This window comes from Salvelinus namaycush, chromosome 32, assembly GCF_016432855.1.
Source record: "Salvelinus namaycush isolate Seneca chromosome 32, SaNama_1.0, whole genome shotgun sequence".
NCBI classification, from domain to species: Eukaryota; Metazoa; Chordata; class Actinopteri; order Salmoniformes; family Salmonidae; genus Salvelinus; species Salvelinus namaycush.
Genome location: NC_052338.1, coordinates 2,624,731 through 2,638,617, shown reverse-complemented (window position 1 = coordinate 2,638,617; position 13,887 = coordinate 2,624,731). Strand labels below are relative to the sequence as shown.

The following is a 13,887-nucleotide window of genomic DNA, read 5'->3' as shown; positions in this document are numbered from 1 at the left end:
TTTGCCCAATACTCATAAGGGCTATCTACCATTCCCGCCTATTTTAAGACAATGACCAATGATATGCAAGAGTTTGCATGATATAACTAAATTGACGAATTCAATTGGAGTTACAAACGTTGACTGAATTTTAAACAAAGGCGATTGTATTATAATTCTAAACAGACAGAATTTTATTCCGACAGGAGTCTAGATCCTTAACATTAGCCACGATCGCACACAAACACATTCGTTTTCTCGTGTAAGGTTGTCCATTATGCATAATAATAGGCTATTACACAGAGAGCATGAAAGTTGAATCTCTTCTGCCAGTTCATGTAGTGCTACGCCGTTGTTGCAGCAGTATTTCATTTCACTTCCAGTATCAAAAGACAACAATAAGCTAATAATAGGGCATTTTGTGTAACACCTACTGAAGAAAGTGTGTAGCCTACCATACAACATCTGCCTCCTCCCCCCGGGTTCCCACTAGATAACATGGGCACAAAGTCAAAATTGTCTGTGTTGTAAAAATTCATGAAAAAAACAATTATATTTTTGGTATACATTTAAGGTTAGGTTTAGAAGTGTGGTTAAGGCTAGGTTTAAATTCAGATTTTAAGAATATAAATTGTAGAAATTTATATTTATAGGCGGAGTTTATGACTGTGGCTGTCTTAACTAGTGATTACACCCCCCCCCCCCCCCCCCCCCCCCCCCTCCCCATCCCTCGTGTGACTGAGAATGCCCGTGTTGAACTGACAGAGACGATACGGCCTTAGCAGACATGGAGGCCCGATTAATGACTGAGGCCCATTACGACACGTCTCGGCTCAGCTAACGTTGTCTTGGAGAAGAGTCCATTCGTGTTTGGAGATATCAAGGATACCAATTGCTGTGAGGAAAAAAAACAGGGCGAGGGACAAGAAATAGAGAGAGATCCATTTCGGGGCTCTGTTGATTCAACGCAGCCGCCATTTTGTTGACAGTTCGTCTTTTTTAAATAACGCTGCATCTATTTTATTTAAATATCTGCTTCCTTAAATGTTGCTATTGCATTTGTCTCTACTCCTTCGATAGAAGAGTATTCTAAGGCATGTCTGAACTAGCTGACTCGCTAGCGTGCCTGCTAAATAATATTGCATCGTTAGCCGTCATAGTTTAGCTTTAGCTACAAAGATAGCACGAGTCGCTACCCAAAAATGACAGGTTATTCCGTTATTTGGTTTAGTTTGTATTAGCATATTTGTGAACATTATGCAAATAAACGCAGACTATCAAATTATGTAAAGCTGTCAGATGGATACATTTCCCACAACTACGGCCACGTTGCTGGAAATGTAAGTTATCCCAGCAAGGCAGCACAGATGATGGCTTGCTAGCGAACACCATTGATACATTGTAGCATAGGTTGTTATTGGACGACCCATATAGCTTGTTACAAAATAAACACTGTCCTCCTATACATTGTAAATAGTCGCTACTGCACCGGCGATATTTTGTTGCCTCGTTCCAAAAATGGTCATTCTAGAATTGGCAACAATGTAATAATTTACTTCTTTTTGGCGTCTGTCTAACTTTCTGTTTTTTTGTTATATTTCTCTCGTTAGCAATATCGTGTTAGGACGTCGGTTGGGGTCACTGCTAAACTATAACGTTAACTAGAATATGAATGAGCAGTTTAGCTATAGCTGACCACTTTGCTTATTACAGCAGTTCTATTATCAAGTCAAATAGTCAGTTGATGCAAAATAGTTCTAAATGGGTACATTTTTGGGACATGTCAGGATTCGTAATTGATCTCCCAAAATCGGAATGGATGTATAATTTTGATATTTCTCTAATCTTTGGGTTTTTGGCAAATCAGCAGTGGGGCATATACTGTGGCGACCATGTTGATACCCACGAAGGGGGGATTTCGATCCAGATAATGTGAACACAGTTTTTGGACTCCTACGGAGGTGAGTGGATGCATAATCTGAAAGATATACGTACTATTGTAGCTGTTGATATTGTCAATCTTTTATTATGAACTATGTACTTTGATGGATATCTCTTGTGCTCACAATGCCCTGCACCCGTCATTACAATGCATGACGATCAAACGTTCTCGCATGAGGTGATTTGATATTGTAAAGCGATGTTCTTCTTCAGCGCCAAACCAGTTTCTACATACACTACATGACCAAAAGTACATGGACACCTGTTTGTCGAACATCTCATTTGAAAATCATGGGCGTTAATATGGAGTTGATCCCATTTTTGCTGCTATAACAGCCTTCACTCTTCTGTGAAGGCTTTCTGCTAGATGTTGGGTCATTGCTGCTGGGACTTGATTTTATTCAGCCACAAGAGCATTAGTGAGGTTGGGCACTGATGGTTGGGTGATTAGGCCTGGCTCGCAGTCGGTGTTCCAATTCATCCCAAAGGTGTTCGATGGGGTTGAGGTCAGGGCTCTGTGCAGGCCAGTCAAGTTCTTCCACACCGATCTTGACAAAGTATTTCTGTATGGATCTCGCTTTGTGCATGGGGGCATTGTCATGCTGAAACAGGAAAAGGCTTTCCCCCTAACTGTTGCCACAGTTGGAAGCACAGAATCCTCTAGAAAGTCATTGTATGCTGTAGCATTAAGATATCCCTTCACTGGAACTAAGGGGCCTAGCCCTCCACCAAACTTGACATTTGGCACTATACATTCGGGCAGGTAGCTTTCTCCTGGTATCTGCCAAACCTAGATTCGTCCATCGGACTGCCAGATGGTGAAGCGTGATTCATCACTCCAGAGAACACGTTTCCACTGCTCCAGAGTCCAATAGCGGTTAGCTTTACACTACTCTAGCCGACGCTTGGCATTGCGTATGGGGTTTTTAGGCGTGTGCAGCTGTTCGACCATGAAAACCCATTTCATGATGCTCCTGAAGTTTAGTTATTGTGCTGATGTTGCTTCCAGAGGCAGTTTGGAACTCCGTAGTGAGTGTTGAAACCGAGGACAGATTATTTTTACACGCTATGCGCTTGTGTGTCCTACCACTTCGTGGCTGAGCTGTTGTTGCTCTTTGACATTTCCACTTCACAATCACAGCACTTACAGTTGACCGGGGCAGCTCTAGCAGAGCAGATATTTGACCGACTGACTTGTTGGAAAGGTGGCATCCTATGATAGTGCCACGTTGAAAGTCACTGATCTCTTCAGTAAGGCCATTCTACTGCGAATGTTTGACTATGGAAATTGCATGGCTGTGCTCAATTTTATACACCTGTCCGCAACTGTTGTGGCTAAAATAACCAAATCCACTAATTTGATGGGGTGTCGACACACATTTTGTGTGTGTGTGTATGTATGTATATATATACACTATATGTATGTATATATATATATATATATATATATATATATATATATATATATATATATATATATATATGAAAACGGTGGGAATCTATTGTCTGTGGTTAAAGACAAGGTAAAAATAAAATGCTTCTCTTACATCACAGGCTTGAATTAAAAGTGGAGATTTTCAAAACCTGCAACTAGTTGGTAGCCCAAGGGACTGTATTTTCTTGCTCCCCATGTCACTGCAAATCTGTGTTTGCACTATTTTTAAAAGGTGTAAACTTTTGATGTCATCGGCTAGAACTTTTTAACTTGATATTTTTTGCTACAAAATATAGAAATGTGCCGTTGACATATGTTTACACTGGTATTGTGCTGGCGATAAAGAAATGAGGTTGATAAGTGGTAGTTGCCCTATAAGTTAGGACAATACAGCTGTTTGGGACCTGAGTTATCATGGTTCTTGAGACAAATCAGAAACTGTAGCTTATTTAGTATTGTCACGTCAATCAGTAGTTGTTGCATTTGTTGTGAGTTTAGGAAGTAAGCAGTCTAGCTACAACACATGGGTAAAGATCGAATCACCTGCGGTTGTGGTTGAAGCTTTGGTCTCTTAACGTTTTATATATATATATATACATTTTTTTTTAAATTGAACCTTTTATTAAACTAGACAAGTCAGTTAAGAAAAAATCTTATTTTTCAATGACTGCCTACACCGGCCAAACCCGGACGACGCTGGGCCTATCGTGCGCTGCCCAATGGGACTCCCAATCATGGCCGGTTGTGAAACAGCTTGGAATTGAACCAGAGTGTCTGTACTGGCGCCTCTATCACTGAGATGCAGCGCCTTAGTCTGTTGCGCCACTCGGGAGCCCCTGAGTCAGTTATAACTGATACTAATAACAGTTTGAAAAGATTTACAATAATTGAGTCAGCGGCCTATGATGGTTTCATAATGAAAACATTTTAAGATCGGTCCTCCTATCCTGAGCATGCTGTTGAGGCTGCTTTAAGTACTACTCTATTGGGAAATCAGAAGTTAGGAACAACGTGTGCAAAAGTTAAACGATTATTTGATCTCCAACTTCTCCTTTTTTTTAGTCGTATTATTCCCCACATGATTTTACCAAACCTCTATGTACATATGACATTGGCTCTTCATTGAAATGTAACCTAATAGAAATAATGTGACATTTCCTTCTGAAACCTCATGAGTATTCTCTCTGAATGTTAATTGTATCTCTTGAGTAGTAGGCTAACGCATTATTTCACTGTCCTGAGAATAACTGTCCCACTGACTTGAGAATGAGTGTCGGGGCGGACGAGGACTCTTTAGAGCTGCTCTCCATCAGCTTTTTTGATATATTGAGATGTAGCCCTGATATGCAGGAAGAAAAAATAGTACAATCTTTGGTCAGTTTGTTTGGAAATATTGAACTAGGTAATTGGCATAGTGTCATTCTGTTCAAGCAGAACACCTTTTTAGACTGGGAGAGATGTTTTGACTCAATGTAATGCTTAACTCTAGTCTTGTGTCAGTAGCCATTTACATCCCTTGCTACTACAGCCAATTACTTTTGGCATACCAGCACTCAGATCAGCGGAAGCTACACAATGAATTTGCACACACACTAACACTTTAAGCAGTGAGTATAGAATAAATAGGGGAATGATTGTCACAGAGTGAAGCAAGGACATGGGGAAAGGAGAGAGAGAGAGAAGGGTGGGGGGAAAGAAATGTGTTTTCAATTAGTAGGAAACCAATGACTAGTTTGTCCTCTGTTCCTAGAGCTTTCCAAGTGAGTAAAAGAGAGGCGAGGGATGGAAAGGGAGAGGGAAGGTAGAAAGAAGAGAGTGGGGCAGAAAGGAGGGAGGTGTGATTTGAGTGTGGTATGTGTAACGGGGGGAGCATGGTGGAAGTTAGAGGCGAAGTGGAGTGAGTAATTGAAGTTAACATGGAGAAGTGGGCGTAGGGAAGCACAGGCAAGACTCCCAAGTTCTGTCCCACAGTTGTGATTCTGCAGAAAAAGCTTGCCTCCCCCAAGCCCTAGAAGCTACAAAGAAAACAATCCAGAACAAGTATTCTCTCAAGCTTCCGAACATTGTTGATTTTAGCACTCTGAATGCTTTATCGGATGACTTGGATGACTTTCCTTAGGCACGCTCTGGCTCCACTAAATGAATCTGTTAGTGCTTTCTGCCACAGTAGGGCAGGCACAGAGAAACCGTCAGCATGCTGCTCTCTCTCTCATTGGCTGCTCCGGAGTGGCTGGGAACAGCGGCTGGATCCTCTGTCCCCCAGAGGGCCCAATGTGCTGAGGTCACAGTTCTGAATCGCCTCCAAATGACTTCACCCGGAGAAATCACCTGCTTTGGGCGAGCCCGCATTAAATCATTCAGTGGCGTAGGGAGCCGGAGCGGACCATTTCTTTCATACGAACACGTCCGTCCTTCGAGAACACAATTAGGAACCTTGCTGCAGCGCTAAGCTCAGAGCAATCTGAGAGACATTTTCACAGAAACTAATGAGAGATCCACGAGGGGTTGGTTCATTTAGCAGCTTATCACAAATCACCTGGGTGCTGGGGTCTGTAGCATGATGCACTACAGTAGCCATAATGCTCTGTAACCATATCTGAGGGTCAGAGCTCAGAGTGCTGGTCTAGGATCAGGTTCCCACTGTTGACGTATTCTTATTCGTTGTGATCTAAAAGGCAGAACTGACCCTAAACCAGTACTCTTACTCAGACACTTAATAGTGACATTATAGACCCTGTATAGACCCTGTACCTTATTGAGTCCTTGAGCATCAGAACTACACCTCTTGTCAAATACACACCCAGCTGTGTAAATAGGTCACAGATTGAGGGAAGCCGTAAGGACGAACACATCACAAAAAGTCAGAGGGAAGAAGGAAAACCGCTAAGCAAATAGATGTTACAAATATTTCACCTCGTCTCCTCGCTCATTTACTATGCTAAAGGATGCCTCGCAGTGATTAGTAAAGTCAGTGTTTTTGTTCAGTTGACTGACTAATATCAAACCTTTGTATTTTCTCTTTGCTATTCCCCACCTTGTTCTACCCCCTCACATCTCTACCTGTAATTCTCTCTACAGCTTGAAGGACGGAGAAAGAGGGCTCGGCAGCCAGGAAGGGAGAAAAGACACAGAGCAAGGATTGCTTTTTAGCTTCCCCAATATCCCCATCCCCCTTCACCCCTATCCCGTCTCTTCCTGGACCGCTGCCTTTTCCTAGAAGCTGTACCTGCTGTCCAAAACATCCCTCCCTGGTTAGTCACCCCTCACCCCCTAAATCTCTGATGGATCTGAGGACTCAGGGCGGGCCTGCTACTCCACCCCCCCTCCCAATCACTGCTCCCCAAGGGGAGCGAGAGAAGGAAGGAGGGGGTGGGAAGAAAGACGAGGAGGAGAAGGAGAAAGAGGTGTCGCAGAAAGACTCTTCTTCAGCTGCAGGTGGAGAGGGCTCCGGTGACCAGCAGCAGTCACCCCAGTTTTCTGTCAAAGAGACTAGCCTCCATGAGGGCAACGTCAAACTCAAGATTGGCCTGCAGGCCAAACGCATGAAGAAGCCACCCAAGATCCTGGAGAACTACGTGTGTCGGCCGGCTTTCAGGGCCACTGTGAGACCCAGCGGGCGCGGCGGTGGCCGCGGGAGCCGCGGAGGAGTCGGAGCAGGCGACGGGGTCAACCAGACCCAGAGCCCAACACATGGCAGGGAGAGAGAGCAGAGTCTTGGCAATAAACGACCGACCCCACCGTCTTCATCTCCCTCTGCTGTTGCTGCCCCCACTCCTCCTCCACCTGTTTCTTCGCCTTCCACCACTTCACCCAGTCGTGTGAATGGGAGTACTCCAGCTAAATGGGTGAGCAAGGCAAGCATGTATTAGGGTAGGACTTTGATCGAGAAACCATATCCCTGTCAAACAAGGTATCCTAACTAAAGAGGCTGTTAGGAATTCCACAAGACCTGTCTGGCTTTGGACTGTGCCAAAAAGAGGCAAAGCAATACTGTCAGCCAGTTCACTAATTTCTCTTCTAGCATTGTTTCGCTGGTTTGAATTGAGAAGTTATACTTGTAAAGCTGATTTTTTTACTTCATATTTTGAACAATCATCTGTTTCTTTGTCTGTATTCTCTTTGTGTCCCACTCTGGCTTGTCTCCCCTTCCAATCATTCCCTGCTTCTCAACTCCTTCCTCTCTCTCCTCTGTCCCAGTCTGATCCTAATAATTGTTATTGAGTCTAGAGGATCTTTTCCTCGAGGCAGAACTGGGAAGCAGTATTGGACACACAATCCCATCAATGAACTGCAATTTACATAGGACTAAACAAAACCTGATTGGATTCCATGTACACCGTCTAGGTTGACTTATTGACAGGGTTGTGCTTTAAGCCTGCTTTATGTGGTTGTCAAATGCTTCTTTCAGAGCTTCATTTTCTTCTAATAGGTTTTCTACTCTAGGTAATTACCAGAAAGCATTGCCTGGGTTTGGATACGTATCAGAAGATTACAAATGTCAAAATAGTTATTCTAGAAAATAGATTATTTTGTGTAACACGACCATACCTTTCTAGGAGCTATCTTTCTGGTAGGCCTTATCATTCTGCAATCAATGGTTTTTAGATTTTAATATTTGTATCGTATCCTCTTCACAGGGTCCTCCAAAGCTGGCCTGCAAGTCAGACAAGTCGGAGGCAAAGTCGGACGGGAAATCCGCCATCTCGACGGAGAGACCCCTGAATCTTCACCGCCCTTCTGCAGATGGCAAAACCTACCACGCCTCTGGGAAGAAGATGCCCATGCCCCAAACCAAGTGTCTGACCTCCTCGCCCTCCCCTCCTGCGCCCCCATCACAGGAACCCTGCGTGGAAGGTGTTAGCAATCCTCCTGGGTACATTTACAGCAGTGAGGGTCTGGAGGAGAAGGACCGGGGCGTTCCTAGTTGGGGTGCTCCTACTGTTACTGAGAAACTAGCGCAACTCATCGCCACCTGCCCTCCTTCAAAGTCCACCAAGGTGAAACCCCCCAAAACAACTCCCTCTCCCACCACCCACACCACTTCTAACTTTATGGCCCCCACCCCAAAGCAGCGAGACCGCGCTATGGTCAACAGGGCAACCTATTCTAGAGCGGTCCACCTAGCTCCACCCGCTCCTGTCTCGCGCCCTCCTGGCCGCCCCTATGGCTCCAGGAACAATAAAGACTGTGTTTCGGAGAAGTCACCCACCCCACCTGGGAAAGAGGAGGCAGATGGAGCCGGCAAGTCTGGCAGCAGTAACAACAGCAACAGCAGTCGCAGCAGCAGCCCTGTGCTAACCTACGGCAATAGCCGCCTGGCAACAACTTCAAAGGACAACAACGACAGCAACAGTAATGGCGCGAAGCCGCCACAGTCCCGTCTCACTCACTGCCCACCACCCCACTCCACCTCCTCCTCTTCCTCCTCCTCACCCTCTTGTTTGTCATCCTGCTCCTCATCAGAGAAGAGGACAGGGAGCCTGTCATGTCGCCAGGGCTCCCAAGCCTCTCAAGGACACCACTCTAGAGACAGAGGAAGTCCATCCCAGGCAGAGGAGAGGGACAGCAGTGAGAGGGACAGCAGTGAGAGGGACAGCAGTGAGAGGGACAGCAGTGAGAGGGACAGCAGTGAGCGTGACCGGCACGGCCCCAGAGACTTATCCAAATGCCCCCCTCCTTCAGCATCCGGCAAGCAGGAGTCCAAGACTAAAGGGGCTAATCAGTCACTCAGAGGGGAGAGAAGCAAGAGCTTGAGCCCCAGTAAACGCAGTCCCAACCCCAGTAAACACAGTCCCAACCCCAGTAAACACAGTCCCAACCCCAGTAAACACAGTCCCAACCCCAGTAAACGCAGTCCCAACCCCAGTAAACGCAGTCCCAACCCCAGTAAACGCAGTCCCAACCCCAGTAAACGCAGTCCCAACCCCAGTAAACGCAGTCCCAACCCCAGTAAACGCAGTACCAACCCCTGTAAACGCAGTCCCAACAGGGAAAGGGACGGTCGCACCAGTGGGATCTTCAGTCCTCTGGAGACTGTGAGATGGACTGCCTCGCCGCCAGAGCCAGCCGGTGACTGTTCACCCCTTCCTCTCAGAGACGAGTCCCCTGGAGAAGAGTCACCGGGCTCGCCTCCAGGGCAGGACAACAAACCCCTGAAGAAGCGGCGAGGCAGAAAGCCCCGCTGGACCAGAATAGTGAACCGGTCACAGAGGGCGGGCCAGGGCAGCCCAGTTGACCAGCGCGAAACCATTGTGCCTTTATCCTCAGGCCTTGATACTCCCCCACCTATACGCAGGCCTGTAGGACGGCCGCCTAACCCCAATAAGGTCAAGCTTTCCGCCGTGTCTCAACTCTTTCCACAGCCAGCCAGGAAAAGGGGACGCCCCAAGTCTAAAATGCCCAGGCTGGACGCCCCCACTCGGGGACGTCCCCCTCACAAACTGGTCCCATCCAAGGTCTTTTCTTTACACAAGTCGAAAGAGGAGCAGGACCCCCCTGTTCTCCACCCGGAGGTGGATCTAAATCCTCCCAAACCTATGCCGAGGAAGCGGGGGCGACCCAAACGCCTGCCCCCCACCTTGCCACAGGAGGGTCAGCCCCCCACTCTGGCACCGGAAGGGGGGGATGGGAAACAGTTCCGGACCAAGGGCAACGGGCAGCTCATCATGAAAACCATCATAGGCAAGATCAATAAGATGAAGAGTGTGAAACGCAAACGGTTCCTCAGCCAGATCCTATTGGGACCAGGGTCTAGACCAGAGCAGGAGCCCCCCAGAGGAACTGCCAGTGGGGTGGTGGGCCAGGTAGCAGCTGCAACCCAGTCTCTATCCTCCTTGGCTGCTTCTTTCGGTGGCAAACTGGGACCCCAGATCAACGTAAGCAAAAAGGGGACAATATACATGGGGAAAAGGAGAGGGCGCAAACCTAAAGCATCAACAAACCCCTCATTGGCAGCTTCAACACCACCCCCGGAGGGGCCTTTCCTGTCCCCAAACACCACATCGCCCATCCACCACCATCAGTCCCAGTCTCAGCAGCAGCAGCACCATCTCCCCACTGCTGAGGTGTTCCCCTCCCCCTCGCTCTCCCTGTCCAGTGGAGGCCAGAGCCCCATCAGTGATGCCTGCTTTGTGGAGCCAGGGGCAGTGCACTTCCTGACACACCCACACTTCCACTCCCACCACGTCCACCACTCGTTCCCCTTCCCACCCCCGACGTTCTCAGCCCCCTCCCCTCGCACTCTGGGCTCCTCGGCTGCTGTGGCCTCCCAGAAGAAGTCGTGCCGTGGCTACCATCACCACCACCACCATTACAGGCAGCACTACCACTACCGTAAGCTATCCCCTCCCAGGCCTCTCCACCCCACATCCCCTGCACCTCTGAGTGAACTGAAGGAAGCCACCCCCTCGCCTGTCAGTGAGTCTCATAGCGAGGAGACTGTACCCAGCGACAGCGGCATAGGAACAGACAACAACAGCACTTCTGACCGGGGAGAGAAGGCCTGCGGCGTGGGGATGCCACCTGGGATGGCCAGTGGGCTGCTAATGCCAGGGGTGATGGGCTCAGCTGTGGGGGTAGGAGTTGGGCTGAACCCTCACGGTGGACTAAGACACTCGTCCTCAGTGCTACTGGAGCACCCCTCTCCGTCACCGCTGGGGGTGAGGTCCTCACCCGACCCCTGCAGGCCCCACCCGGCAGCCCCTCCCTCCGCACTAGTGGGCCACAAAGAGAAACACAAGCACAAATGCAAGCGCCGGAGCCACGGCTGTCCGGGCTACGACAAGCTAAAGAGGCAGAAGCGCAAACGCAAGAAGAAGTACCTGCAGCTGCGCTCCCGGCGCCAGGACCCCGACTTCTTGGCCGAGCTGGATGAGATTGTGGTGAGGCTGAGTGAGATACGGATAGCGCACCGCACCCCCGCTCACAGACTGGGCAGTGGGCTGGGGATGCCCCCGGGAGCTGCAGGGGCGAGCAGAGTACCAGGGTCGGGTGGCAGGGCCGCTGGGACCATGGGAGGCGATGGTGGCCCCCCTCCGCATCACTACCTGCACAGAGACCTGCTCCCCACAATCTTCAGGATCAACTTCAGCGGCTACTACTCCCCCCACCCCTCGTACCCCTGTGACTCTCTGCACTACGTCCGCAAGCCAGACCTGAAGAAGAAACGCGGGCGCCCTCCCAAGCTGCGGGAGTCATTGTCAGACGTACCCTTTGTTCACGGGCTGGGGTTCCCGCTATCTAGCGGCGGGTTCTACCACCCATCCTACAGTGTTCCCTACTCCTCTGGTCCCCTTGGTCTGGGCTACTACAGAGGATACCCCCCAGCCAGCGCCCTGTACCCCCATCACCAGAACCCCCTTTCTGCCCCGTCCCACCACTCCCATCATTCCCCCTCCTTCCACCCGCCACCTCCCCCTTCCTACGTGCACCACCACCACCCGTCACATCTCCTGCTCAACCCCTCCAAATTTCACAAAAAGAAACACAAGCTGCTGAGGCAGGAGTTCCTGGGTGGGGGCCGGTCTCCCGTGCTCTACCCTACTATGTCCTCAGAGCTGTCGTTTGGCTGGCATCACAAACACAAACACAGACACAAATACAGAGAGCGCTGTGCCGAGGAGGATGGGGAAGAGGGAGGAGGGGGGAGCCGAGGCGGAGTGGGAATGACCGAGAGCCCGGGATCGGGAAGAGGAGAACGCGGAGCCAGCGGCGCTGGAATGGCCGAATCTCTGCAGCGCTGCCGCTTTGGAAGAGACTCCACCCCTACTACCACCAGTGCCAACAACCAGGCCACGGCCAACTCCCCTTCCTCGTCCTCCTCTTCCTCAGCCGAGAGGTACAAGCGCAAGGAGACATCCCTGTCCTGCCTGGGGCCCTCTCGCCTGACCCAGGGCAGTGCCGGGCCCCGGGGCCACCACCCTGTAGAGTCCTGGTTCAGGATGGGAAGCTCTGAGGCAGACTACGCTAAGCTCTCCCGGATCCCTGCGGGGGCCGACCACGGTCCGTTCACAGAAGGCCAGGGAGAAGACCCGGCGGGCTGCTCAGACAGTGAGGAGGAGGAGGAAGAGGAGCCCCTCACGCCCACAGATGAGATGGACCCCAACTCCCAGGACCCCCCACACCACACCAACCTGTTCGCCACCGCCCTGACCAGCACATCACTGAGGGGAGTCGGAGTCAGGAAGGGAGTGGCAGCAGAGAGTGCGAACTTCTCCCGGATGGAGCTGATGCTGAAAAAGGACCACTCCACGTCAGCGGAGAGGAGAGAGTTGGGTGAGTCACTGTAACAAGGTGTTCTGTTAGAGAGGGATGTTAGCCTACAGGATCAGTGTCTAGAGCCTGAGCCTACAGTACCAGTGTCTTGCTGAAATCTAGTGTACATCAATGTGAGGGAGTCCTCATCAGATTTTAGGCTATTTGCTTTGATGGAAATTACTTTGCTATTTATAGCTCCGACTCTGATTTCTGCACCAAATGTATCTTTGTACTACTTCGGAATTCGACCCAAATTGAATCTGACATTGTGAAGGTTATTGAATTGTGCACCAAGTTCACTTCCAAAAATAGTTCCGCTGCTGGTGCTTCAAGAATTCAGCGGTTTCTGTTTTGATTGAATGTCGCTTAGCTTAATTTCTTGGCAATACGTAGTGAAATTGGCCTGGTATGCATAGCCATTAGTGGCAGTATTGATTCCAGGGTTATGTGTCCGTGCAGTGACCCCTTTGCAAACCACCATATGGCATAGTGAGCACTGAACACTGTGTGTCCCAAATTTCACCCTATTCCCTTTATAGTGCACTACTTCTGACCAGAGCCTTGGTTAAAAGTAGTGTGCTATAGAATAGGGTGCCATTTGGGACATGTCCATTATCTCTGCTGAATCACAGCGTTCAATGACTCAATATAGCCTTTAGAAATCCCTTGGAGGGACACAATACCATCCCTTGTACGTACATCTACCCTCCACCGGCCCTGACATTAGATAGCCCTAACCTGTGATTAAGGGCTTGGCAGCAAAACTCCCATAATTACATAAACGGGCCCTGCTTTGTGTGTGGTTGTCATTGTAGCCTTGTAGGATGTACAGCGAGCTGTTTTGTCAGTAAGAATAGTAAGAAAAGTCTTGTCGTGATAGTTGAGCTGGATGTTTTGTTACAGGCTATATTTGGTAGGCTTCCTTCCCCATCAAAGCTGTCAAACGGAAAGGCTGCTTCTGTCTGTCTTAGATCCCTGTGTACACAGCTAATATAGCTGGACAGGTAATACTGAGTGCTTTGGGTAATGATTCTGCTTCATCAAGCTGCCTTAGACTGCGAGATGGGCGTGTGTGTCTGTTACTGTGCACGTGTGAGGAGGCCAGGCACGGTTGGGTGGAAGGCTCCTGGTGAGGTAAGCAGGCAGTATGGTGTAGTTTGAACCCAGCCAGGGTAATCCAGGATTAGAGCTCAGGACACAGGGTCGTCCAGCGGTCAGACTGCACCACCACCATGGAAGTAGCCTAGTCGGCAGGGAGGTGGAGGGTGGAAGAACCT

At 49.2% G+C, this 13,887-nt stretch overlaps 1 protein-coding gene across 1 annotated transcript in view; it reads left to right on the top strand.

Moving 5' to 3' along the window:
• The first annotated feature begins 1,608 nt into the window (after window positions 1–1,608).
• Window positions 1,609–13,887, top strand: part of ash1l (ash1 (absent, small, or homeotic)-like (Drosophila)) — a 51,306-nt gene continuing 39,027 nt past the window's right edge. The window contains exons 1-3 of the mRNA XM_038971631.1: window positions 1,609–1,940; window positions 6,434–7,200; window positions 7,993–12,628. Of these exons, the coding sequence (XP_038827559.1) occupies window positions 6,637–7,200; window positions 7,993–12,628 (5,200 nt within the window). The 5' untranslated portion in view covers window positions 1,609–1,940; window positions 6,434–6,636. The remainder of the gene's footprint in view (window positions 1,941–6,433; window positions 7,201–7,992; window positions 12,629–13,887) is intronic.